This window comes from Homarus americanus, unplaced genomic scaffold (genome assembly GCF_018991925.1).
Source record: "Homarus americanus isolate GMGI-L3 unplaced genomic scaffold, GMGI_Hamer_2.0 scaffold2539, whole genome shotgun sequence".
Lineage (NCBI taxonomy): Eukaryota > Metazoa > Arthropoda > Malacostraca > Decapoda > Nephropidae > Homarus > Homarus americanus.
The window spans coordinates 1,354,278-1,380,092 of record NW_024725489.1 but is presented as its reverse complement, the minus strand read 5'-3'; the positions used below and the strand labels follow the sequence as shown (position 1 = coordinate 1,380,092).

General features: G+C 38.7%; 2 protein-coding genes across 3 annotated transcripts in view; one reads left to right on the top strand and one right to left on the bottom strand.

Moving 5' to 3' along the window:
* Positions 1 to 694: 694 nt before the first annotated feature.
* Positions 695 to 20,574, bottom strand: LOC121864945 (nitric oxide synthase-interacting protein homolog). The gene is given in 9 exon segments (XM_042364156.1): positions 695 to 1,274; positions 2,161 to 2,269; positions 3,481 to 3,668; positions 4,454 to 4,584; positions 4,803 to 4,905; positions 12,131 to 12,237; positions 18,169 to 18,244; positions 18,246 to 18,364; positions 20,375 to 20,574. Coding segments are annotated over 8 exon segments (888 nt in total). The 5' UTR covers positions 18,348 to 18,364; positions 20,375 to 20,574; the 3' UTR covers positions 695 to 1,202.
* Positions 20,214 to 25,815, top strand: part of LOC121864944 (protein downstream neighbor of son homolog) — a 20,995-nt gene continuing 15,393 nt past the window's right edge. Inside the window, exons 1-2 of one of the 2 annotated variants that reach the window (XM_042364154.1) lie at positions 20,214 to 20,238; positions 25,273 to 25,483. In XM_042364154.1, the coding sequence (XP_042220088.1) occupies positions 20,229 to 20,238; positions 25,273 to 25,483 (221 nt within the window). In that variant the 5' untranslated portion in view covers positions 20,214 to 20,228. Of the gene's footprint in view, positions 20,239 to 21,332; positions 21,479 to 25,272; positions 25,484 to 25,815 lie in introns of those variants that run through there. The other variant, XM_042364155.1, reaches the window with a different exon arrangement.

Sequence of the window (25,815 nt, the reverse complement as noted above, 5' to 3'; positions counted from 1 at the left end):
ACCATCATCTTGAGAACAACAATCTCTTGAAATTTCCCTTTTTTCCTACAACTCTTAAGAATTTTATGAAACAGCTGCAAGGTTACCATATGTTAAATTACTCTTGTATGGAGACTACTCCTGACAGAGACTAAGTTAGGGCCTGGCTATTAGCTAGATGCACCCAAGATCAATGTCCAGAATGGTTATTGACATCCAAGAAATCTATTACACCTAACCTACAAAAAAGACCCTTAATCCTCAATATAAATTACCGGTAATATTATTAGGATAACTTCATCAATTATGTAAGGTGCTACAGTTGTGGTGTGTTTACTGAATATTAATAAACATTATTAAAGTGTTCAGATCTGGTGCAGCAAATCCTCCTCACAAAAAAGTCAAAGGTTTGGGTAACAGGTGTAGCTTTGCTGGTGTAACACTGAATTGCAATTTTGTGGTTCATATTTTTTACTCTGGTGGTGGATATAATGCATAATTGTAAAGAACAGAAATACTAAATAAAATAATAAATGCAGTACTAGTTTGTTTGTACTTACCATTTACAACATTCAGTGTACAGTATACTCTTATTAAAAGAATTGGACATGAAAAAAATAGTTCAATGTGTGAGAAGCCAAAAGGAACATGTAGACATTATCTCAAAACCTTTAGAGACAAATTTTTCATCCGCACAAGTCAATCAAAAGTAGTGAAAATAAAAATAATTTTATTAAGTAGAATTTAGGCTCAAAGCAAAGCACTGGAACCAATATGTGCTTCACTGTCCTAATAGCAACCACCTCTTGGAGTCTTCTGCTCCACTCCACACAACAGTGGCAGACAGGTATGTATGTTAACACATACAAATAATTTTTATTCCAATTTATTACACTAATTATATACCAAAGTGCCTGGAGGAACTACAGTACTGTATTCAAAAATACATTTTACGGATAGTAAACATAATTTAGATATTCAAAGCAAAGTGTACGGCAAAATTTATAATAGGACAATATTAATAATTAACTAATGTACAGTATATATCTACAGTTAATACCTAAGAGAGGTTCAGTTCACTCTGGTAATCTAACCAAGTACCTGTAATACAGTGTGAAATAAGCTGACCTTTCTAAACCCCCAACTGGAAGAGGAGACAGTACAGTAGTTGCATATCCTAGATCCTTCCTCTTGGATATGAAAAGAGAAACCAACTGTCCACATCAGGCTTGCAGCACAGGGCGGGCTTTTTTACTCATCAGCTGATCATTAGCTGTTGTGAAACCAGTTCCTCCCTGCCAAGTGAAAAAATATGCAGGTTGTTATGAATTACAGTTCAATATACTGTACAGTATAAAAAAAACATTAACACAACTATAGCAAGCAAACTAAGAAGTACTTTTTCAACACTCAGAAATTCTGGATGAAAGTCTGTGTAATCAATTATAAGTTCATTTAGTTTGAAATAGAAACAATAATTTGAAATAAGAGGTACTGGTAACATATTGAATGGTGATGATAGTACAGTAATATTGTACAGGAAATATAAATGATCATGTGAAGCAACAGTTTTGTCAAGGTAATCAAGGAATTTGGAAAGAGTTGAGAAAATTTTATTGAGTAAAATATTACAAGAAAGTGAGCTTATGTAAAAATAAACAATGTACAGAATCAAGATGATAAAAGACAATTTTAAGGGATATTGTGTACACCTGAGTCAAGGACGGACCAGCATTTTAGCTTCAGGTCCATGTAGGTAACAACAACCCTGAGTCAACCATGTGAGGGAGTAGAAATAATGTATACATTACTGTACCTATTAAAGAGACAATACAGTAGACTCACTTACCCAGTGACTTAAGTGATAATTGATTTGTGTAGTTTTGAGGACAAAATTCCATGTCACGGCAGACATGGCTACTGTAAAGTTGTGCAGAAAAGAAGGCACTTTTCCATATTGTCTCCTCAAAACATTTTGAATGCAAGTCAGTTTTATCAACTAACTTACAAACCAAATGCAACCTAATATAACCAAACTTAAACTAACCAAACTTAACCTAAACAAACTTAACCTACCCAAATCTAACCCAACCAAACCAAATCTATCCTAACCTTACTTATCTATACTTTACCTAACTTATCATAGTTTAGTTTAGTTTATTAAAGAAGTACAGTACATACCCTTTGTAGTGGTATTATGTCCTTTTCAGACAATTTGGCCCCAGTGAGAGGATGTAGCATGTCCTTCTTTATCAACTTTTCCACACACTCTTTTGTCACAACATCTCCCCTGAGGAAACAAAGTGAATAATTTTGTTTATCTTACAAACATTTTTACACAATATTACAGGGTGGCCAAAGAAAGACACTCTCCCTTTATACATGATACACTCACACTTACTGCTGTAACAAGTCTTCCCTTCCACAACAATGCCTTAAGTTATCTCATCAGTCTATCCTTGTTACTTCACACAAGGACCCTACTTGGAAAAAAGCACCTGGTAACTTTGTTGGCTTTCCTTGGTTGAATTGCCCTTCTATTTACATTGTTTGTAAACCCACAATGTCTGGGTACATTGGAAATTGTATACCTGCATTGTCTATGTGCATGATGAACTGTATACTGTACCTGCATTGTCTATGTTCATGATGAACTGTATACTGTACCTGCATTGTCTATGTACATAATGAACTGTATACTGTACCTGCATTGTCTATGTGTATGATGGACTGTTTAGTGTTTACTGTACCTGCATTGTCTATGTACATAATGAACTGTATACTGTACCTGCATTGTCTATGTGCATAATGAACTGTATACTGTACCTGCATTGTCTATGTGCATGATAGACCTGTATACTGTACCTGCATTATCTATGTGCATGATGAACTGTATACTGTACCTGCATTGTCTATGTGTATGATGGACTGTATACTGTACCTGCATTGTCTATGTGCATGATGAACTGTATACTGTACCTGCATTGTCTATGTGCATGATAGACCTGTATACTGTACCTGCATTGTCTATGTGCATGATGAACTGTTTACTGTTCCCGCATTGTCTATGTGCATGATGTACTGTATACTCTTCCTGCATTGTCTAAATACAAGCTAAACCAACTGTAAACTAGTTTGATAATTTTACTGAATAAATACATTTCTATATATCCAATTGTTGGGTGGCTGGAAGTACTGTACAGTACTGTATGAGCAAACACATACTTGCCCTTCACTTATCCTTACTGTTGTAACATGTGCAGTCTGCCCAAGTGTTCCCTTTCCCAACATGGTCCTCAATATATCTACAGTGCTGTATTGGTTTATCCCAGTAACTTCATACAAGTCAGTATCATTCATCAGTAACATCATACATGTCAGCATCATTCATCAGTCATCAGTAAGACTTTCATGCTCACTTATCAACTTTTCTCAAATATATTCATAAAAACTGAGACAGTGAATAATGACTTGGACCTCAAAAACTTAACATCTCCTTACGTTGGTCTGAGTACTGCACAAGGTACGTTGTTTCTCAAGATGTCGCCCGTGACCGGACACTTATATCGCTCTCTTTTGCCATCCAGGGCACCTTTGTCATTAGGATCCACAGCTAAGGTGAACTTGACATCAATGAGGTCTTTGATTTTCAGCGGCTTACCACTGATGGGGCAAAAGACAGTCTTATCCTGTAAAACATAAAATTAAATTATGACAAATATTTATAAAATATAAGTACAGTACTGTAGTAACTGTGCACAACTGAATAATTGTTCAGCTATTTTATTATTATATATCTATGTGCTGAAGCAGTGAGGTGGATTAGTGGATACAGCGCTTGACTCCTATTATGAGCATCACTGGTTTGATCCTGGGACACGCCCAGTCCACCCAGCTGTAAAAGTAGAAGTAAAGGTGGCTGAATGCAGTTCCGGCCACACCACCTATTTGTATACATAAAGCTGCTGTGTCCACACTGCACTTAATGGACAGTCATGCATATGGGACTCATTTTCACTTTACTTTTCATGTGCTGAAGACATAGCAACAACACTCTTAATATTTATTAAGAACACCCAAGGAAAACCAATCTACTGTACTTGTAGACATCCCCCCACCCTCCCATAGAGCCTTTAGTGTACCTCATGTGGCCACAGGTGCTGACTCCCTCATTGTTAACAATCAACTGGCAGTGGGTTACCACACCTCTGTGGCAGGATGCTGGTCCATCCAAGGTTGTATAATCATCACAAGTACACCCAGTACATTAGTAAAATCATTTCATTACTAAGTATGCAAAGCCAGTGTACAAGGAGTGATCCCCTTCCTCTAACCCACCAGGTGACAGCTGGGCTACACAACCAGTAATTGTACAAGATGATGTTGCTACATGTATTACAGCTAAATAACTACTCCTTGTACAATATAATGGTACTATAAAACATTAAACACAAGTATAATATAAAATGCTTACAGGCTTCTGCAACTTGGTTTCCTTATTTCCTGGAGTGAGAGATGGGATCCAGAAACTTGGCAGCTTCTTGTCCAGACCAGAAGCCATGTTGGAGACTGACGACCCACTTTTCCCCGCACTAGTACTTGGTCCTGCATGACACATCAAAATAACTTTAAAAACTAAAACCATACTTCTTAGTTTTTAAAATCACATCTTTATCTTGGGAATACCCCAAGGTAAACTCTTTATATCGGTAGATGAGCTTCATACTTGCTACTGTAAGTGACTCAAAATACTGAGTCATTCATTTCCTATTAATTAAATAACTATGGGTGATCCTGCAATAAGCAACAATAGGAAGACTGACCTCCTTGTGCTGCCTGAGAAGCTGATGACACTGCTGCTTCAGTCTTAAGGAAGTTCTCAACACGGGACCTGTTTTCTGCTTCTCCCAGCTCAGCAAGTTCCCTCTGTAAAGATAAAAGTTAGAGAGAATGATTACTAGACTTTCAGAAAAATAATAATAGATAATGTTGGAACATAACATCAGTAAGCAAAACATGCAATGAAAAGTGCACATTAATATATAGCATTGTATTGGACCGTATCTAAATATGTTGTCAAGCACCCAAGTTGAGGATATAAACCTACTACTATGCAAGTGTATATCTACTTGTTCTCTTAGTACTTTCTACCCTTGATCCAACACACACAACACCGGGAAAGGTGTCATGACATTAGATACACAGATACAATGACAACAAGTCTTCCTCTCAAATATGAGGACTACCATCTAGAGCATCTGTCAAGAGCATCCAATCTACAAGTGTAGACAAAACTACTACTTTCATTGAACAGTACATATACTAAAAATACCTTCACTGAACACTACAGTATATATTAAAATTTATGAAGAAAAACTCTAAATGGGTAAACATTTAAAATCAAAACTAATAAAAAAAATTCTTTTCAAATGAAAGTAAAAAATATAATCTTAAAAAGACTATCATATTGTACTGTACAGTAATCCCGTGTTTTTCGCGGGAATTACGTTCCTGAAACCCCCGCAAAAAGCCAAAACTGCGAATACTCCTTTAAGAATCACTGTACCTGTGTCCACCAAGCAGCTCAGGTAAGTCATGCACTTAACCACGCCATGCTCTCCACTCACGGCCCAGTGATCACACTGATCACTGATGCACTGTACCAGTATTTACTAACATCATTACTTGAAACTAATCATATTGTAGTATAATAATGGAAAAAAAGTAAACACAGTTATATACCAAAAAAATTATTTACAAGTAAATAACATTTTTTATATTTTGCTGAGGTCGGCAACACCCGCATTGCCAGCCTCTCCCTGCTGTCCCGGCGTCTGCCCTCCCTCACCCCAGCCAGCCAGTCCTCTTCCACCCACATTCCTCCACTTGATGACTTGTATTCTGACAAAAGACACAAATGAATTGTCAGTTTTCACCACATCTCGAGCCATAGCTCATACCACCTCTGAGCTCGTTCAATAAAACAGTTTCTTTCCGTTAAGGTCATCACTATTCTTGATCTCTTGGTCACTTTAGAGTCTTTGCTAGTAATATTTGCCTTTGATGAGGCTGGCTTACGTCCCGGAGCCATGTGGAATGCAGGTGGGAGGACAAACAGAAGAGGTAATCACAGTATGGTAGGCATGTGTGGACTGAGGCTTCACAGAGCAGCGGGTGTCTGAGACGGGAAAGGGTGGCTTCTGTTTGCCGCACCGCACAGGGGAATATATATATATATATATATATATATATATATATATATATATATATATATATATATATATATATATATATATATATATATATATATATATATATATATATATATATATATATATATATATATATATATATATATATATATATATATATATATATATATATATATATATATATATATATATATATATATATATATATATACACACAATATTACCCCGCTTTACGTGGTTTCACTTTCGCGGTTTCACTTTCCGCGATTTCTCATTGATTTCTCATTTACGCGGTACCTCGCCAGAACCGGACTTTCACTTTCCGCGGTACATCTACTCATATACGCGGGTGAAGTATTATTTTTTATTTAGCTCATAAAATTCATACAAATTACCCGGCCATAATATAATTTACATTGCTGGAATTCTTACAATATGATGATCATTTTGAATATAAACATCATGGATTTTGTATTAGACATACAAATTTTAGATCTAATGTAATAATTTGGTTTACACAATACAGGTAGTTCTGCTATAACGCGATAATTGTGTTCTTGTAAAATATCGTGTTATAGAAAATCGCGTAATAGAAATAACAGGGCTTATGGAGAAAATAGGGTTAGGTGCAGTTTACTCGAAATCGAAAAAATTTAGTAGTTAGCCTAACACAAAGGATAGCACAGTCTAAATAAATGTTACATTCATATCTAATAATGAAATCATACAGTAAATTTAACACTTTACCTTGAAAAAATATGAATGTAACTTGATGGGGGAGAAGGGTGATTTTGAGGTCGATAACATCAAGCTTCTCTTCAAGTGTTATATCCTTTCTTTTACGATAATCACCGGGAATTCTATCATCAGAATGCTTTTTGGAGATATTCTTCTTTACCATATTCACAGTTAATACCACAAAATTGGAGAAATAGTAAGCAAAAATCGCGTTATAGCAAACAAGCGTTCGCGTTATACAAATATTGTTCCGAATTCATAAATCGCGTTAGAGCAAATTCGCGTTATCAAAACACGCGTTATAGCAGAACTCACTGTACAAATATTTTATCGTTTGTGCAAAATATATGAAGTTTACATTCAAAATATTCCCTGACCTGCAAGGAGTCCAGAAATGTCAATTATATTATCCTAACTTTAGTCTGAGGTATTATTTATTACTAAACGTTAAAATCTAGTGTTTCACCCAATCATTTCTCAGAGAGGTAGGGGCCAGTGAGCTGGGAAGAGGGGGGGTGGATTTGAGTCTATTATTTGAATAGACATTAACCTGGCGACTGTATTTCTCTTAAATATTAATTGTATGAGCATACCATCATAAAATTTAGATGTTATTTTTACTACAACATAGGTATTGTATCGGAAAAAGTGGAGTTTGGGGGTCGGGCCAGTCTCTATTGGAATTAATCCCATATGTTCTGTTGTTCCATTTACGCGGATTTCACTTTCTGCTGTACCCTGTGGGTTCAATTGACCAAGTAAATCTGGGTACTACTGTATATATATATAATATGTATATATATATATATATATATATATATATATATATATATATATATATATATGTATATATAAGTGACCCCTCGTTTAACGAACACCTCGGTTAACGAAATTTCGATTAACGAACTGCCTTCCATAAGGATCTTCAATTCGGTTAATGAAAAAAAATTCGGTTAACGAAGTTCTTACGAACCGACCTCAACATGTTTTCGCTTGCACTGATCGGGCAATCAGCTTTAGTATCAGTCCGCCAATACATTAATCGGTTCTAGGGCTTAAATTCCTTACTATTTTAGTAAATATCAAGAAGTTTATACTATTCAATAATTTTAAAAGTTTAATATTAAATTTTTTAGTCATTTAGCAATTATTGAACAAAATTGAAGGTAAAGTGACTAGTTTAATGGCATCCAGCCTCTTAACACAGCAAATAGGCGTTAGTCTCTCTCTGTTTTCACTGGAGGTAACATCTTGCTTGAGACTCTCTTCAACTAAACGCTTTTTTCTGTGTTTCCAAGCAAATTAATGGTCATTTTGAAATTTATTTTACATATTTACAATATATAGTGCAGTGCAGTGCAGTGTTATTTTAAAGAAAATATTCTTTATTTACAGCTAGTTTAACTTTGAAAAATACGTGTTGCCATTGTTTGAATCCAGCATGGGGCCTAAGAGATCAAGAAAAGCAATTTCAATCCAAATAAAGCAGGAAATAATAAAAAAAACACGAACAAGGCATTAAATCAAATGCGCTATGCAAAGAATATGGCATGTCGGCATCAACTGTGTCGACAATTCTTGCACAAAAAGACAAATTTAAGGAAGTGAACTTGAGAGGTAAATCTACAAGAGTGTTTAAAAGTAGATCCCTAATCGTAGAAACTGAGAGGTTACTTATCATCTGGATTAGGGAAAAACAGATGAAAGGTGATTCAGTTTCTGGTGATTTCATTTGTGAAAGAGCCAGGGAGATTTATGAACATTTAAAGGCAGATCAACCTGGTTCTTCAGGCACAGAATTTGAAGATTTTCGGGCCAGCAAAGGCTGGTTCGAAAAATTTAAGAAAAGAAGTGACATTTTAAGTGTTGTTAGGCATGGTGAAGCTGCTAGTGCTGATAAAGAAGGGGCAACAAAGTTTTTAGTTGAATTTAAAAAACTGATGGAAGAAGAAAATTATCTTCCACAGCAAGTGTTCAATGTGGACGAAACTGGGCTGTTCTGGAAAAAGATGACCAAAAGAACATTCATCACCAAAGATGAAGCCTCTTTACCTGGGCATAAACCCATGAAAGACCGTCTCACTCTATTGCTTGGTGCCAATGCTTCAGGGGATTTCCGACTGAATCCTATGCTTGTCTACCACTCTGAAAACCCCAGGGTGTTCAAGCAACAGAAAGTGGTAAGAACAATGCTTGGAGTGTATTGGAAGTCCAACCGTAAGGCATGGGTGACAAGACAGTTCTTTAATGAATGGGCTATTGATGTGTTTTGCCCCTCTGTCAAGAGCTACCTAACCACCAATAAACTTCCTGTAAAGGCTCTTCTCCTCATGGATAATGCTCCTGGTCATGACCCTGACCTTGCCAGAAATTTGGAGTATAAATTTGACTTTGTGAAAGTGTTGTTTTTGCCTCCAAACACTACATCACTCATACAGCCAATGGACCAGAATGTGATCAGCAACTTCAAGAAGTTGTACATGAAGAAAATGTTTAGGAGGTGTCATCAGGCAACTTCCATTGATCCTGAACTAACACTGAAACAGTTCTGGAACACACAATTCAACGTCCTGGAGGCTGTAAAATTGATTGTGTCATCATGGCAAGAAGTCTCCAATAGAACCCTCAATTCTTCATGGAAAGCACTGTGGCCATCAGTAGTCCATGATTTTGAGGGATTTGAGGATGACACAGAGTTGGACCAGGAGATTGTGTCCATTGGTCAGTCATTGGGTCTTGAAGTGGAGGAGAAGGATGTGGAAGAGCTTGTGATGTCTCATGAGGAGGAACTTACTCCTAATGACTTGAAGGAACTGGATGAGATGTGACGGGTAGAGGCTGACAGTGGTGAGGAGGAAATTGAAAGTGATGACCATATGTCAGCTACACAGTTGAAAGATGTGATTTACCACTGGGAGAAGTTCAGGGAACTGGCTTCAAAGCACCCAGAAGTGGAAAAAACTGAACTAGCTTTGTGTCATGTTGAGGACTCAGTGGTCTCCTTCTTTAAACATAAGTTAATGGTGAGGAGGACAGATGCCCCACAGACCACAATTAACACTTTCTTCAGTAAAAGACAGGGAACAAGATGCTATCCCTCAGCCTTCCACTTCAAGAAGGAGAAAGGATGTTCATGGTGGAGAATCTGTCAGTCCAGAGGTTCCTGACATTTTCATGGAAGGTGACTCACCTTCCAAGAAGCAGTAAAATGCTTCTCCTCCACCTCCACTTCCTTCTCTTCTCCCTTCTCCTCCTGCACCTCCCACTTCAAATGCACATCATCACCATCATCCAGGAGCCTTCTACATACACACCTCAAAGTAAGTAAATTTTTCCGCCATTTTTGTTGAAGTTAGGAAATTTTCGGTGAGCTGGAACCAATTACCAAAAAACCCATTGAAACAATGGTTTCGTTTAACGAACGTTTCTCGTTAACGAATCCACCTTCTGGAACGGAGTTGATTAACTTAGGAGACATATATATATATGTATATATATATATATATATATATATATATATATATATATATATATATATATATATATATATATATATATATATATATATATATATATATATATATATATATATATATATATATATATATATATATATATATATATATATATATATATATATATATATATATATATATATATATATATATATATATATATATATATATATATATATATATATATATATATATATATATATATATATATATATATATATATATATTTACTCAATATATATATATATATATATATATATATATATATATATATATATATATATATATATATATATATATATATATATATATATATATAGCCAAAACCATCGGTTTTAATCAACCGCCACGAACCCTTGACTGTGACCGGGAGCGTACGCTGGACCACCAGGATACTAAAACAGTCCTAGACTCTGTTATATTTCACAAGAGCCTGTTCAGCGAGCTTGTGGCGCCGTGAACCTCTAATGGGGACTACCCGTATCACGTGGGTGGTCAGAGTAGCGTTTTAAATCCGGCGAAACACGAGGATCCATATATATTTCATTAGCCCAATAAAGCATGCGGACTTCTATATACAATCATGTTTGAGCGGTTTTATCCCTGATAAGCCGCAGCATATATTGAACTAATAGGACTGCTTTCCATCTGGTGGTTCAGAAAATTCCCAGTCTGTTCATGCTTCATAGGTTTTGAATCCTGGCGGGTTGAGGTGTGTGTGTGTGTGTGTGTGTGTGTGTGTGTGTGTGTGTGCGTGCGTGCGTGCGTGCGTGTATATATATATATATATATATATATATATATATATATATATATATATATATATATATATATATATATATATATATATATATATATATATATATATATATATATATATATATATATATATATATAATTTTTGTTTCATAATGGTCAAAATCGATAAAAACCACTAAAAAACACAGGATTACTGTACCTTAAAAATAATTAAATATACAGTAGTACTGAGGTAAATAAACTGTGGTATTGGCCATTGTGATAGTTGTTAGTGGCTTGTGTTACCTGGTCTCAAGAAGTAAACCCAACATATCATCAACTACAGTACAGTACATACATTTAAGCATTACTGTACTGTATGCCCATCTGACAATCCATCTAAATCCATTTCCCTAATAACTGTTTGGTAGATAAACATTAATTAAATAAAAGATATTCCTTAGACTTCCATCCACAAGTAAAAAATGTAGTCAGACATTAAATTACTTTTACCCCTTTGGTGTCAAACAATACAGTATGTCAAATTGACAAAAAATTCCATACAAAGGTCTTGCATCTGACTTTACATTACAGTAGTAGCCTTGCTTTCCTTATATGGGAATATGTTGGCTACCAGTGACACTATTCCTGTCACTTGTTATAATGCAATTTCTTTTCCAGTGTATGTTCCTGTTTCAAAAATGATTTTAATATTTTGAAAAACAAAGATAGGGGGATTGATGTCGCACTCATACTTACCAACCCCCATTGAGACGACAGGAAAGGTAGTGTTCAGTTTGAAATCCATCGCATGACCAGGGGTAAAAGTAATTGTACTTGAGATCTCTTATTGATAGGTTAGTGGGCTGATAAGATATTATAGTACTGGACTGTACAGTACTCCTGTAAAAAAATAATAATTACTATACACAAAACAGTATCACTCACCTGGTCCTTCTTGCACTGCTTCTCATATTCTTTAATCTTCTGACTAATTTCATTTTTCTTTGAGATGATGTATTCAAATATGGCTTCTTTATCAAACAAATGACCATCTGAAATTTGAAAATATCAGTGTTAAAAATGCAACCGCACATGGACTCTTTGAGCACTTTTATGAATGTAAATGCGTTTTTATAAAAAAAATGTATTGAGTAGAATCCAAAGAAGTGCAGAATGTTTGAATATTGAAACAGCACTTTAAGATGTATGCTATGTACTATACCATACTGTATACTGTACTGTACTAAGACAAGAATGGTAGTGGGACAACCCAAAATAAATCTCCCTTATTTTGAAAACCCACTTAACAAGCCCCAGTTATGTGGTTCTATTGTACAGTACATCATAATATATATCATATCAAAGGTACTTTGGGGAGGACAATTATCTGGTGTTACTACTGGGTTGTGACAAGGGTGGAGGGCAAGGTTGCAACATCTCAGGGGGCACTACTCAGTCGAGTGTCCATACCTGGAGCTGGCAGACGTCCGCCCCACAAGGGGTCACAGCTCAATGTTGAAGAAGCCTTAAGTCCAGAAAACTGTGAGGGCAAACTTTTTTTGAATGGGAGTTGTGAACTCTTGGAAAAACCTGCCAGAGAGTGTTGTGACGGCACTGAGTGTGAGCTCTTTCAAGACCAGACTTGACCAACACTGGAGCAGGTTCATATACATTCAGGAGCCAGTGCATGCCCAGTACTTGCCAACAGTGCATAACAGAAATATGACAGACAGCCCAAGCGGCGAATGAGCCGATCAATAGTGAAGAGGATAAAAGTAAATGTAAAATAATACCTTACAAAGGGGCAGATCCAGGAATTTCAAAAGAGGGGGGGTCCAAGAAGTTTTGGGTGGGGGAACAAGGTAAGCAAAGTGAGCCCACCCTGATGGGGTTTTTTTGGGGGTGCTATATCCCCCCAATTTTTTTAAATCTGAACAATATCATAAGCATTTTAAGGCCATTTTGAAATCAAGTGCACTTGATAATAGGAGATACAGTGGTCCCAGGGATAACGAACACAATTCGTTCCACAGAGTCGTTCGTTAACAAAATTTCGTTAACCGAATCCATTGTTTCAATGGGATATTGGGTAATTAGTTCCAGCTCACAGAAAAGTACATACAAAGTAAAAAAAAAAATGCAGTAAAGGTGTGTATGAAGAAGGTTCCTGGTCGATGATGATGGGAATTAGAAGTGGGGGTGGAGGAGAAGGGAGAAGAGAAGGAAGTGGGGATGGAGAAGAAATAATCTTTCAGGGGACCCATGCTTGATGCAGTCATTTTATGCAAAATTTTAAGTTCACTAGGTGTAATTCAAGATTATTTTATTTAAATCCACACTGCACTATATACAGTATTATCAATATGTTAACTAATTTTCTGAATGACCAATAATTTTAATGTAAAAGTGCAAAAATATTCAAGACACAACAAAATCGATGTTCACTACACTGTAAACAAAGCCAAACTCAGCCTGGTGGGTGAGTGAAGCAGCTGATGGGCGCACAAAAAACTAGTTCCCTGTACTGCATATATTATTAATATGTTAACTAAATTTTAAAATTACCGTACTAATAATTTTAATATAAAAAATGCAAAAATATTAAAGAGCACAACTTTCTTGATATTTACTCCACTGGAAACAAATGTAAACATAGAAGAGATTACTGAATTGACAGACTAGCCCATCAGCTGATGCTCACAACAAAACATGTTTGTCGTGGGATTTCTGTCAGTTTTGTTCGTTAACCGAATTGAAGATCCTTATGGGAGGTAATTCGTTAACAAAATTCGTTAATCGAACATTCGTTAACAGAGGGACCACCGTATTCTGAGGTCGATAGTAAATACTTTTTACTATACTGTACTGTACAAAAATACCTGAGTACAATACCTGTCCTACTGCATTAAAAGAAAGTATTGGAATTTTCTGATGAAAAACAGGGGTCCGGACGGCGGACACCCTGGAATCGCCCTTGTCGCCCTTGTTAATTAAAAGTTACTACTAGGCCAGACGGGTAGGGGGGAGAGGCTGCAAATACACACTTACTCTGGTGTTACTAATGGGTTGTGACGGTGGGGGAGAGGTTGTACCAATAATACCTACCAGTGTTACTACTTGCCAGGACGGTGGGGGGGAGAGGCTGTAAATAATAATACCTTACCTGGTGTTACACAGGTTAGACGGTGGGGGGGAGAGGCCAACAATAATACCCTACCCTGGTGTTACTACTGGCTAGACGTGGGGTGGGGGAGAGGCTGCAACAATAATACCTTACCTGGTGTTACTATCACAGAGACGGTTGGGGGAAAGAGGTTGTAACAATAATACCTTACCTGGCAGCACATTGCCAGACGGGTGGGGGAGAGGCTGAACAATAATAATTACCTGGTGTTACTACTGGTTGTGACGGTGGGGGAGGCTGTAACAATAATACCTTACCCAGTGTTACTATCAATAAAGACGGGCGGGGGGAGAGGTTGTAACAATAATACTTACCCGGCAGGCACATTGGGTTGTGGACGGTGGGGGAGAGGCTGCAACAATAATACCTTACCTGGTGTTACTACCAGTTGTGGACGTGGGTGGGGGAGAGGTTGTAACAAATAACACTACCTGGTGTTACTGGGTTGTGGACGGGTGGGGGGAGAGGCCAGTAACAATAACACCACCTGGTGTTACTACTGGTTGTGACGGTGGAGGAGAGGCCAGTAACAATAATACCTACCTGGTGTTACTACTGCTTACATACAGGGGTGAGGAAGAGGTTGCAACAATGGAACACTACCCAAGTTACCACGGTTGTGACGGGTGGGGGAGAGGCCAACAATAATACTCCACCTGGTGTTACTACCAGCCAGGACGGTGGGGGAGAGGCTGCAACAATAATACCTTACCTGCGTGTTACTACTGGGCGACGGTGGGGAGAGGCTGCAACAATAATATCTTACCTGGTGTTATTTCACTGGTCAGGACGGGTGGGGGGAGAGGCTAAATAATAATAATTTTACCTGGTGTTACTAATGGGTTGTGGGACGGGTGGGGGGGAGAGGTTGCAACAATAATAATTTTTACCTGGTGTTACCGGGTTGTGGACGGGTGGGGGAGAGAGGCTGTAAATAATAATACCCACCTGGTGTTACCACTGGGTTGTGACGGTGGGGGAGGCTGTAACAATAATACCTTACCCGGTGTTACTACTTCGGCTAGACGTGGTGGGGGAGAGGTTGTAAATAATAATACCTTACCTGGTGTTAACAATTTGGTTGTGACGGTGGGGGAGGTCAAACAATAATACCTTACCCGGTGTTACTACTGGGTTGTGACGGTGGGGGGAGAGGCTGTAACAATAAACACCACCTGTGTTACTACTGGGTTAAACAGGTTTTGGTGAGGAGAGGCTGCAATAATAATACCTTACCTGGTGTTACCATCAGGTTGTGATCGGTGGGGGGAGAGGCCAACAATAACACTTACCTGGTGTTACTACTAAATAGGACGGGTGGAGGGAGAGGTTGCAACAATAATACCCACCCAGTGTTACTAATTGCCAGACGGGTAGGGGGGGAGAGGCTGAAACAACACACCTTACCTGGTGTTACTACTGGGTTGTGAGACGGTGGGGGAGATATTGTAACAATAATACCCACCTGGTGTTACTACCGTCAGGACGGGTGGGGGGGAGAGGTTGCAACAATACCCAACGGGTGTTACTAATTGCCAGACGGGGGGAGGCTGTAATAACACACTCAATCTATGTTACTACTGGGTTGCGACGTAGGGGGAGGCTGTAAATAATAATACCTTACCTGGTGTTACTACTGGGTTGTGGGACGGTGGGGAGAGGGCCAGAAATTCAAGAAGGACCCACCCAAGGTGTTAATACTGGTTGTGACGTGGTGGGGGTGAGAGGCCAACAATAATAATCTACCTGAAAGTTACTACTGGGCTTGTGACGGTGGGGAGAGGCCAACAATAATACCCACCTGGTGTTACCACTGCACGGGTGGGGGAGGCTGCAACAATAATACCTTACCTGGTGTTACTACTGGTTGTGATGGTAGAAATAAATAATAATACTCACCCAGCATTAAAGCAGACGGTGGGGGGAGAGGTTGTAACAATAATACCTTTTACCTGGTGTTACTACTGGGCTACACGGTGGGGGAGATAAAATAATAATACCTTACCCAAGCATTTGGGCCAGGACGGGGGGAGGCTGCAATAACACCTACCTGGTGTTACCACTATGCACGGTGGGGGAGAGGCTGGAAGGAACACTCACCTGGTGTTACTACTGGGTTGGTGACGGTGGGGGAGAGGCTGCAACAATAATACCTTACCCAGTTACTACTAAGTTGTGACGTGGTGGGGAGGCTGTAACAATACTACCTTACCTGGTAAGCTACTGGGTATTGTGACGGTGGGGAGGCTGAAATAACACCTTTAATGGTGTTACTACTGGGCTGGGGACGGTGGGGGGGAGAGGCTGTAAATAATAATACCCACCTGGTGTTGCGCCACTGTCAGGACGGTGGGGGGAGAGGTACAATAATTAATACTCTTTACCTGGTGTTACTACTATGTCAGGACGGGTGGGGGAGAGGCTGGCAAGAATAATTACCTTACCTGGTGTTACTAATACAGATGGTGGGGGGAGAGGCTGTAACAATACTAACTACCTGGTGTTACTGGCCAGACGTGGTGGGGGGGAGGAGGCTGTAATAATACCTTACCTGGTGTTACTACTGGCCAAGTGACGTGTGGGGGAGAGGCTGTAACAATAATACCCACCTGGTGTTACTACTAGGGGTTGTGACGGGTGGGGAGGGAGGCTGCAACAATGATACCTTACCCAGCACAATAGGCTGTGACGGTGGGGGGAGTTGCACACACACCCACCTGGTGTTACCACTGTACAGGACGGTGGGGGGAGAGGCTGCAACACACACCCTACCCTGCGTGAGTCACTGGGCCAGACGGTGGGGGGGTGGAGGGGCCAGGCCAGACTCCACCCAGTGTTACGCATTGGCCAGGACGGTGGGGGGAGAGGCCAAAATAACACACCCTACCTGAAGTGCAGCCACGGGCCAGGACGGGTGGGGGGGGAGAGGCTAAATAATAATACCACCTGGTGTTACTACTGGGCCAGACGGTGGGGGGGAGAGGCTGTAACAATATCATCTTACCCAAGTGTTACTACTGGGCTAAATGGGTGGGGGGAGAGGCTGCAAATAATAATACTCCACCTGGTGTTACCACTGGCCAGACGGTGGGGGAGAGGCTGTACTAATACACCTTACCTGGTGTTACTACTGGTTGTGGACGGGTGGGGGGAGAGGCTGTAACACGCCACCTGGTGTTACTACTGGCCAGACGGGTGGGGGGAGAGGCTGTAACAATAATAATTTTACCTGGTGTTACTACGGGCCAGGACGGGTGGGGGGGAAGGTACTGTAACACACCACCTGGTGTTACCACTGGGGTTGCATGGGTGGGGGAGAGGCCAGCCAGGCACATTCCACCTGGTGCTGTTTACTGGGCTGTGACGGGGTGTGGGGAGAGGCTGCAAATAACACACCTTTTTACCTGGTAAGCACACTGGGTCAGGACGGGGGTGGGGGTGAGAGGCCAAATAACACACCCACCCAAGCCACTGGCCAGGACGGTGGAGGAGAGGGGTGCAATAACACTTTACCCAGTGTTACTACTGGCTAGACGGTGGGGGAGAGGCTGTAACAATAATACCTACTCTGAAAGTTACTACTGGTTGTGACGTGTGGGGGAGAGGCTAAATAATAATACCACCTGGTGTTACTACTGCTAGACGGGTGGGGGAGAGGCTGTAACAATACTACTCCCTGGAAAGTTACTATTGGGTTATGAGCAGGGGTGGAGGAGAGGCCAAGTAGCATAATACCTTACCTGGTGTTACTACTGGGTTGCGACAGGGGTGGAGGGAGAGCAAAACAATAATACCTTACCTGGTGTTACTACTGGGTTGCGACAGGGGTGGAGGGAGAGGCTGCAACAGTCAAAATCCTTTACGCCATCTTTACCATAATAATTTCAGTGATCCGTATCCTGAGGCTTTAGCATCCTTCTTCTTCTCATTATAAGAGTAGACTGAACTGGCAGTGCAGTTTTTGGAGTGTCGAGTCATTGTAACCAGCTAATATGCTGAAAATAATTTTGTTTGTAATGTTACTAAAATTAATAATTACAGTCACCAATATCAAACTGCTTTCATTACCACAAACAGCCGCTGATATTAGTGACAAATTGCAAGTTATTATTTTACACCTAATAGAAATTACACGCGTATGAAGACGACTTGAGAAGTATTGTGTTATTATTACACATGAATATTAATTGTTTAATAATGAAAACGATTAACATTGGTAAATAAACAAAATACAGAAAAAATTAAAGTGATATGGCAACAGCAAGATAAACCACAGAGCAGCAAAGAACAATCTCGCTCTGTACCTCCTTGACCCTCTTCTTCAAAGAGAAGCCTTAATGGTTGATTTGCAATTACAACTAGTTGCTGAGCTCAAGCTAAAATCATGCACATGAAAAGCAAATCATGACAAACAAGTCCATCTCTGTAAGCTGTGGGATGAATATGAAGAAAAAAATATCACCACTTCTAATTTCCTAAAAAATTGTCATTGTCTTCTGCCAAGCTTGCATGAGCAAAATTTAGTTTTTCTCAAATTGTTATAGTGAGATGATTGCAGGTGTAATAACACTCATATTGTTATAGTGAGATGGTTGCAGGTGTAATAACAATGTTTTTATATTAAATTTTCATCTTTAATAAATTGTCTTACTGTATTTTATTATTTTCTATCCCAAGTAACAGTTATTTACGTGTATATATTGATGGGAATGAACACGGTGACGAAACGGGTAAAGCAGTAGTGACGAGACGGGTTGGTGGCGAAATGAGCATTGGAAGTCACCTGTACTGTATGTCCTAATGAATGAAATACAGTCCAGGGGGGAAGAATGGAAGGTAAGTCTGAATACTGTATTGTACAGTATCAAACAACGGTTAACATGTTTTTTAATACTTTTAGTCTGTCTCTATGAACAGAAAGCTTTATCGTCTATGGAGAAATTTGTCAGGTTGGTGTTAAGGCCGGGACACTCAAAGTACAATAACACCAAAATTTTAAACAATATCAATATTTATGTGAGTGAAAGTGGGTCCTATAAGTGTTTAGTAAGACCTGACCTAACCTAACCTAACCTTCCTAAACTTGACCAATAAACATTATCAATTATTTAGGTAAAGTAAGTAAGTTTGGTTCATTCTATAAACGATAAATTATATACAGTATAATGTAACAGTATTTGTTCAGTAATTATTGATGACTGACCCACCGCAAATTTTTCATAGAAAACGATTTAAAAAATGCAGCAATTTCACCAGGTTTTATAGTGGATATTGTCTTACCTATGGAAAATGTGTAAAAGGTGTTAATTTCCAAATTAAACCTAACCTAACATTAGTTGATATGAAAAAACATGTGGCAGAAGCGTTAGAAGACCTCACCAACCTAATCTTACCTAACATGCTAGCCGTGAGGCTTAACCCCCTGGCATATTAAACAGAAAGCACTTTCTATTATATGGTATAATTTCAGGGTTTTTGTGGACATGAGAGCAGTGAGCCAATCTGAGTGGCTCATAAACATACACTGGCATCAATTGGAGATGATTGGCTGTGTACCGCCGCATCAAGCTGAGAAAGACAAAGTAGTGTGCACCAGATAAAGAAGTGTGTGCCTAATCGCCTGATCAACTACTAGACGAAGCAATTTCCATAAAAATGACTGGTAAATTTTTACTTTAGGACTTGAGACCCTATGGGTTGACCAATATGTTTTTCCAGTGTATTTTGTTGTTTTTAAACGAATCTTATCTTCATTTTGGCGGAAATTGCTCGTTTGCCCCAACAATAATGTGGGAGAGCCTGGAAATCGGGGGAGGAAACGAAAACAGTCGTCTAACCTAACTCTCACCGGGGTGCGCCATGTCCAAAAGTACGATACCTTAGTTAGAAGTGGGAGGAGATTGATCATCTTTCTCGTAAAACTCAGCAATAAACTTAAAATAATCATAGCACAAATGACAACCAGCCTCCACCACGGCCATTGTGAGACTGGTCAATGAAATTACCCAGGTCTAAGGCTGCTTCCTTTGAAAAAATCAAATGTGATTGGTCGAAAAAAATCGGGTGATGATATCGATACACCATGGGTCACATGAGTCAGTATTGTGCATGAGTGATAACATCTCATTGACGAACACTGGAAACAACGTAAAATCAATTAAATTCAATTGCGTCTCTATTATCCATTTCCGCCTGGTGTATATGGAGTTCAAAATGCTCAGAATAGGGAGATCTAAATGTTTCAGTAGTTTATAACTTTCGGGCGCGTTATGTCTGAAAGTAAAATAATTTCAAATGACTATTATATCAAACTCCCTAATGAAAATATAGTAAGAATATAAACATCAAAACAAATACCACTTTGGCTGTAAAGTCCTCCATATTAGCCCTAAAGAAATATCACAAGTAATAAATGGTGACCCTTAAATGAAACAATAATTTGGACCATGAGTTTCAACTAAACAATCACAGACATTGATAATTACCTACTGTAATACAAGACGCCGTGTACAGTACAGTACTGTTATTTTTTCGCCCTCTAGGCACCCTTGTGTCCGGGCGGGCTCTTCCTCATTAAAAAAAGAGAAACACTAAGAATATGCTTACTGCTAGTAGGAGTAATGAACAAATTATGTCAGACAGTTGTCACCATCACTGCTCTTTAATTTGTATTTGACTCATCCTTTTCTTCAATAAGATCTATTGTATTGATGTTATCTTCAGATATTTTTGTCAGATATTTTGTGCTTAATAACCGTATTAAGATATCTATTTAAATCATATATTATATTAATTTTGTTGATATTTTACAACTCCCTTGGGGCCGTACCTCGTCTCAACAGTGTTACTAGTTTAGGCTATTATTTAAAAAACAAATTCTTAAAGGCCACCACAACGTTTCTCTGCTGTTATCTCCCTAACCGAGGTTATTAAAAAAATCATATTGATGATAAGGGCCTTAAGTTAAGAAAATTAGGCGATACCAGTTATAGACTTAGGTGTCTTGTGTGAGGTGTGTGGCAACAGTGTGTAGTAGACAGCCGTAAACAATGTGAACAATCTTCTGAGGAAACATTTACTTATTTCAGAATAACTTCTCTGTTATATTTGTGAGTAATGTCGTTGTTCAGAGTCCAGAGTTACTTATAAGTCAATGTGTGTAAAAAATAAATTCGTTATTATTTCAACTTTTGTTTCAAAAATTTTGAGAATTTCTTGGTTGCAATCATAAGAACATAAGAATGGAGAAACAGCGGGCCCTATTTAACATGTACAAGACAGTCATTTTACTTTGACTATTATGCATATAAGCATCCAACTATGTTTGAAGCAGCTATTCAGCGTATTCAGGAGTTAATGGTATTGTTTTGGCACACTGTTCATTCATCACTACTCTGTTTCCGACCAGTGTTTACCTATTTCACGCCTAAATCTAAGTTGTCTAATTTAAAACCATTATTCACGAGTTCGCTCCTGATTTGGACAGTTTTGTTTTTAACTGTTTAGCCCTGACTTCCATTTATACACCTCTATCAGGTCGCCTCTGCGCTCTCGTCTCTCAAAGGAGTGCAAATTAGATGCTTTAACCTGTCTCTATACTCAAGGTTCCTAATGCCCGGGATTAGTCTTGTTATTCTCCTCTGAATTCTTTCCAATGATTCTATATCCATCCTGTAATACGGTGACCAGAACTGAACTGCGTAATCCAGGTGTGGTCTTACAAGCGCAAGATACAGTTTTAGGATGACCTCGCTAGTCTTGTAACTAACACTCCTTTGTATGAACCCAAGTACTTTATTAGCCTTGTTACGAGCAAAAACACATTGTTTACTTGGCTTAAGGTTCCTACTTATCATTACTCCTAAATCTCTCTCGCAGTCGGATTTCTCTATGGCATCGTTGTTCATCTGGTATCTGGTTTCCCTGTTTACATTTCCTATACTGAGTACTTTACATTTGTCGATGTTGAATTTCATCTGCCATTTTTCAGACCATTCGAAAAATTTTTTTAGATCCTCCTGTAGTTTTGCGGAGTCCTCATCAGATTTAATAACACGTCCTATTTTAGTGTCATCAGCAAATTTACTTATGTTGCTGTCAATGCCGATATCTATTTCGTTTATGTATATAATAAATAATAATGGTCCAAGTACTGAGCCTTGGGGAACTCCACTAGTGACGTTGCTCCAATGGGATTTAGTGCCGTGAATGCTCACTAGCTGTTTCCTGTCCTGTAACCACGCCCGAATCCATTTAAGGATATTACCTTTGATGCCATGTGCTTCTACCTTTCTAATTAGTCTTTCATGGGGGACTGTTGAAGGCTTTGCTAAAGTCGAGATATACCACATCATAGTTGTGCCCCTCGTCCACCAATTTGACAACTGGTGAAAAGAATGTTAATAGGTTAGTTAGACATGAACGCCCACTTGTGAAGCCATGCTGGGAATTGTTGATCATTTGGTGCTTCTCCAGGTGATTTCAAATAGAGTTTGAAATGATTGCTTCCAGTAATTTGCCTACTATTGATGTTAGTCTAATTGGACGACAGTGAGAGGATAGTGATCTATCCCCCTTCTTGAAAATCGGTATTACGTTCGCTATCCTCCAGGATTCTGGTACTACACCTGTTTTTAAGGACATGTTAAACAACTTTGCTAAGGGCATACTAAGCTCTTTCCTTACATTCCTTTAATACTCTGGCAAATATCTCATCGGGACCAGGTGACTTATTAGGCTTTAGTGTGTCTATTTGCTTACTAACATCGTTACTAGTCACTACTATCTCGCTTAATTTGTTTTCTTCACTATCTCTGAATAGAGTCGGTGCCTCGGGTATCATGTTTAAATTTTCGGTGGTGAAAACTGTTGAAAAATATTTATTCAGATTATTGCTCATTTCTCCGTCGTTATCAGTTAGCTCGCCGGTATCTGACCGTATTGGTCCAATCTTTTCTCGTGTTTTAGTTTGATACATTTGGTAGAGTCCTTTGGGGTTTGTCTTTGCCTCCCTTGCTATCCTTACCTCATTATTCCTCTTATCTTTCCTTATCTCGGTTTTTACACTACTCGCCAATACCTTATAATAATCCCGGAGGTAAATTTCGCCATGATTTATCCTTCTACCTATAGCCTTCCTTTGTCCAATAATGCTCTTTAAATAATTATTAATCCATTTAGGGTCATTGTTTTCTGATCTGAGTTTTTTGTATGGTATGTTCTGCATTTGTGCATTAAGTAACTCATTATTTAAATTGTCGTGTAACTCGGCAATCTCAGATCTCGTTATCAAGTCAGTCTCAACCGTCGGGTCTCCTGGTACGGTGAGGTCGCCCTCTGTGGGTGCATTGAGTGAGGTCACCTCATATGAGGTCATGTAGCTCACTCCCAAGTGCGACACCCCCTCCCTCAGCTGCCTCTTCAAACTGTCAAAGTTTGCCCTTCTGAAATCTGGGACTTTATTGGAATTTTCCTTCCGTTTGCCCTGAAATTCTAACTGGAATCTAATTTCTTTGTGATCGCTGTTTGCAAGCTCGTTCCCTACCTCGACATTGCTAATGAGGTTTTCTCTGTTCGACAGAACTAAATCGAGTATATTATTACCCTGGGTGGGTTCGGTTATATGTTGACTTAGGAAACAGTCCTGGATCGTTTCGAGAAAATCCTCTGATTCTGAGTTACCCGTAAGGTCAGTCCAATCTATTTGGCCAAGGTTAAAGTCGCCTACTATACAGACTTTGTTGTGTATGGAAGCCCTGCACATTTCATCCCAGATAAGTCGCTCATTTACTCTATCAAGATTAGGAGGTCTATATATTACTCCTGTGATTAATTTTTCCCTAGCGTCGATTAATTCTGTCCAAATTGTTTCTGTATTCCGCTCAGTTTTTATTTCTTTATTTATTTCACACTTCAGATTATCCCTGACATAGATTGCTACTCCGCCTCCTTTCCTGGTCTGCCTATCGGTAATCAATAGTTTAGACAATTTTAAGACACCTATGTGACGTTTCTCTCGCAAACGATTAATTTTATGCCGATGGTTATGTTAGGAGGTTAGGTTAGGTCATTTGCGAGGGAAATGTCGTAGAAGAAAGGTGTCTTAGAATTGTCTAAGCTATTGATTGCAACCATAAAGTTCTCTAAATTCTTCGGGTGGCAACGAGTGAGATGTTACCCCAAATTTATCATTGCTGAGTAAATATATGAGGTATTTACAATGTTACATTTTATTTTGGTTGCTGGAGACTATACCTATCGCCTAAGACTGTGTTTTTATATATATTAGGACCGCTACCATAAAAACTGGTTGAGAACAACAGTTTTCTTATAAGTATGGTATTAAGTAAAATATTTTCTTCGTCCACTTTCTGGCTTTGTTATGTAGTAAAACTTTATGTCCATTGTTAGTCCTCAGGCTACTGGTTCAAACATACAACAGGTGTGTTACATTAATTAAATGGCAGAGGTCATTAATATTTGTGTTTCACTGACACTGTCTATAATTCAGAAAATTTGTATTTTGTAAGCAGAACTAAATTCGCTTACACTTGTTATATGAAAGAGGAGCCATAAAAGTACTGTATGAAGTTAAACCACTCACAAAGTGCAGTAGACAGAGGACATGAACCAAGGAAATCAAACTTAGACTAATGTAACAACTTAATATAACCAAAACTAGCATTAATAAACTCCCAGACAGCCTAAGCTTGATGGATTAAGTGTGGTTGGTTTGTGTCATCTGCTTTACAGTACCTGTAAGTTCAAACCTGGCTTGACTAAGGACCATTTGATGTCTTAGCATTAGTCACTAGTTGGGTTATTTCCACAACATTGAACTGAAGCATTTTTATATTACTGTACTTATAAATTATTACTGTCTTATAAACCTTAATTTCTTCAGTATTGACCATGAGTGCTGAGTCATATCCTGCAGCGTCCCCTGGCTGGATACGGCCGGGGGACGTGATGCGAGTGAGGAAACTGAAGGCCAAGAGTCGAGCACTCCAAGCACGCATGAAGAGCTCAGCTGCTCCCCTGCAGATACTGGCTCCTGTTAATGGTCAATATAGTGCTGCCAACAGTCACAGTTTGAAGAGAAGGAATCCATTTAGGTAAAGTTTCTAAGTATAACTGCTTGCCAGTAATTAAGGATCAGTGTTTATTTAGGGTATTATACTTAGTACAGTATGTGGGTGGACAACTCGATCAGCTACATTATTTGGAGCATTGTTGTGGAAGGGGAATATCATAGCAGAACACTTCTATTACAACAATATGAATGAAGTTTGTAAAATATTTGTCTGTGGCCAGCCAGCTTTATGGTGAGAAAAGCTTGAACACTTAAAAATAAATTACTATTGGAAGTCATTTCTGTATGAATTACAGGTGTGGTCCCATAACACAGACACTGTAGTGTATGTGGAGTGTTTGGGGCAAGATGTGA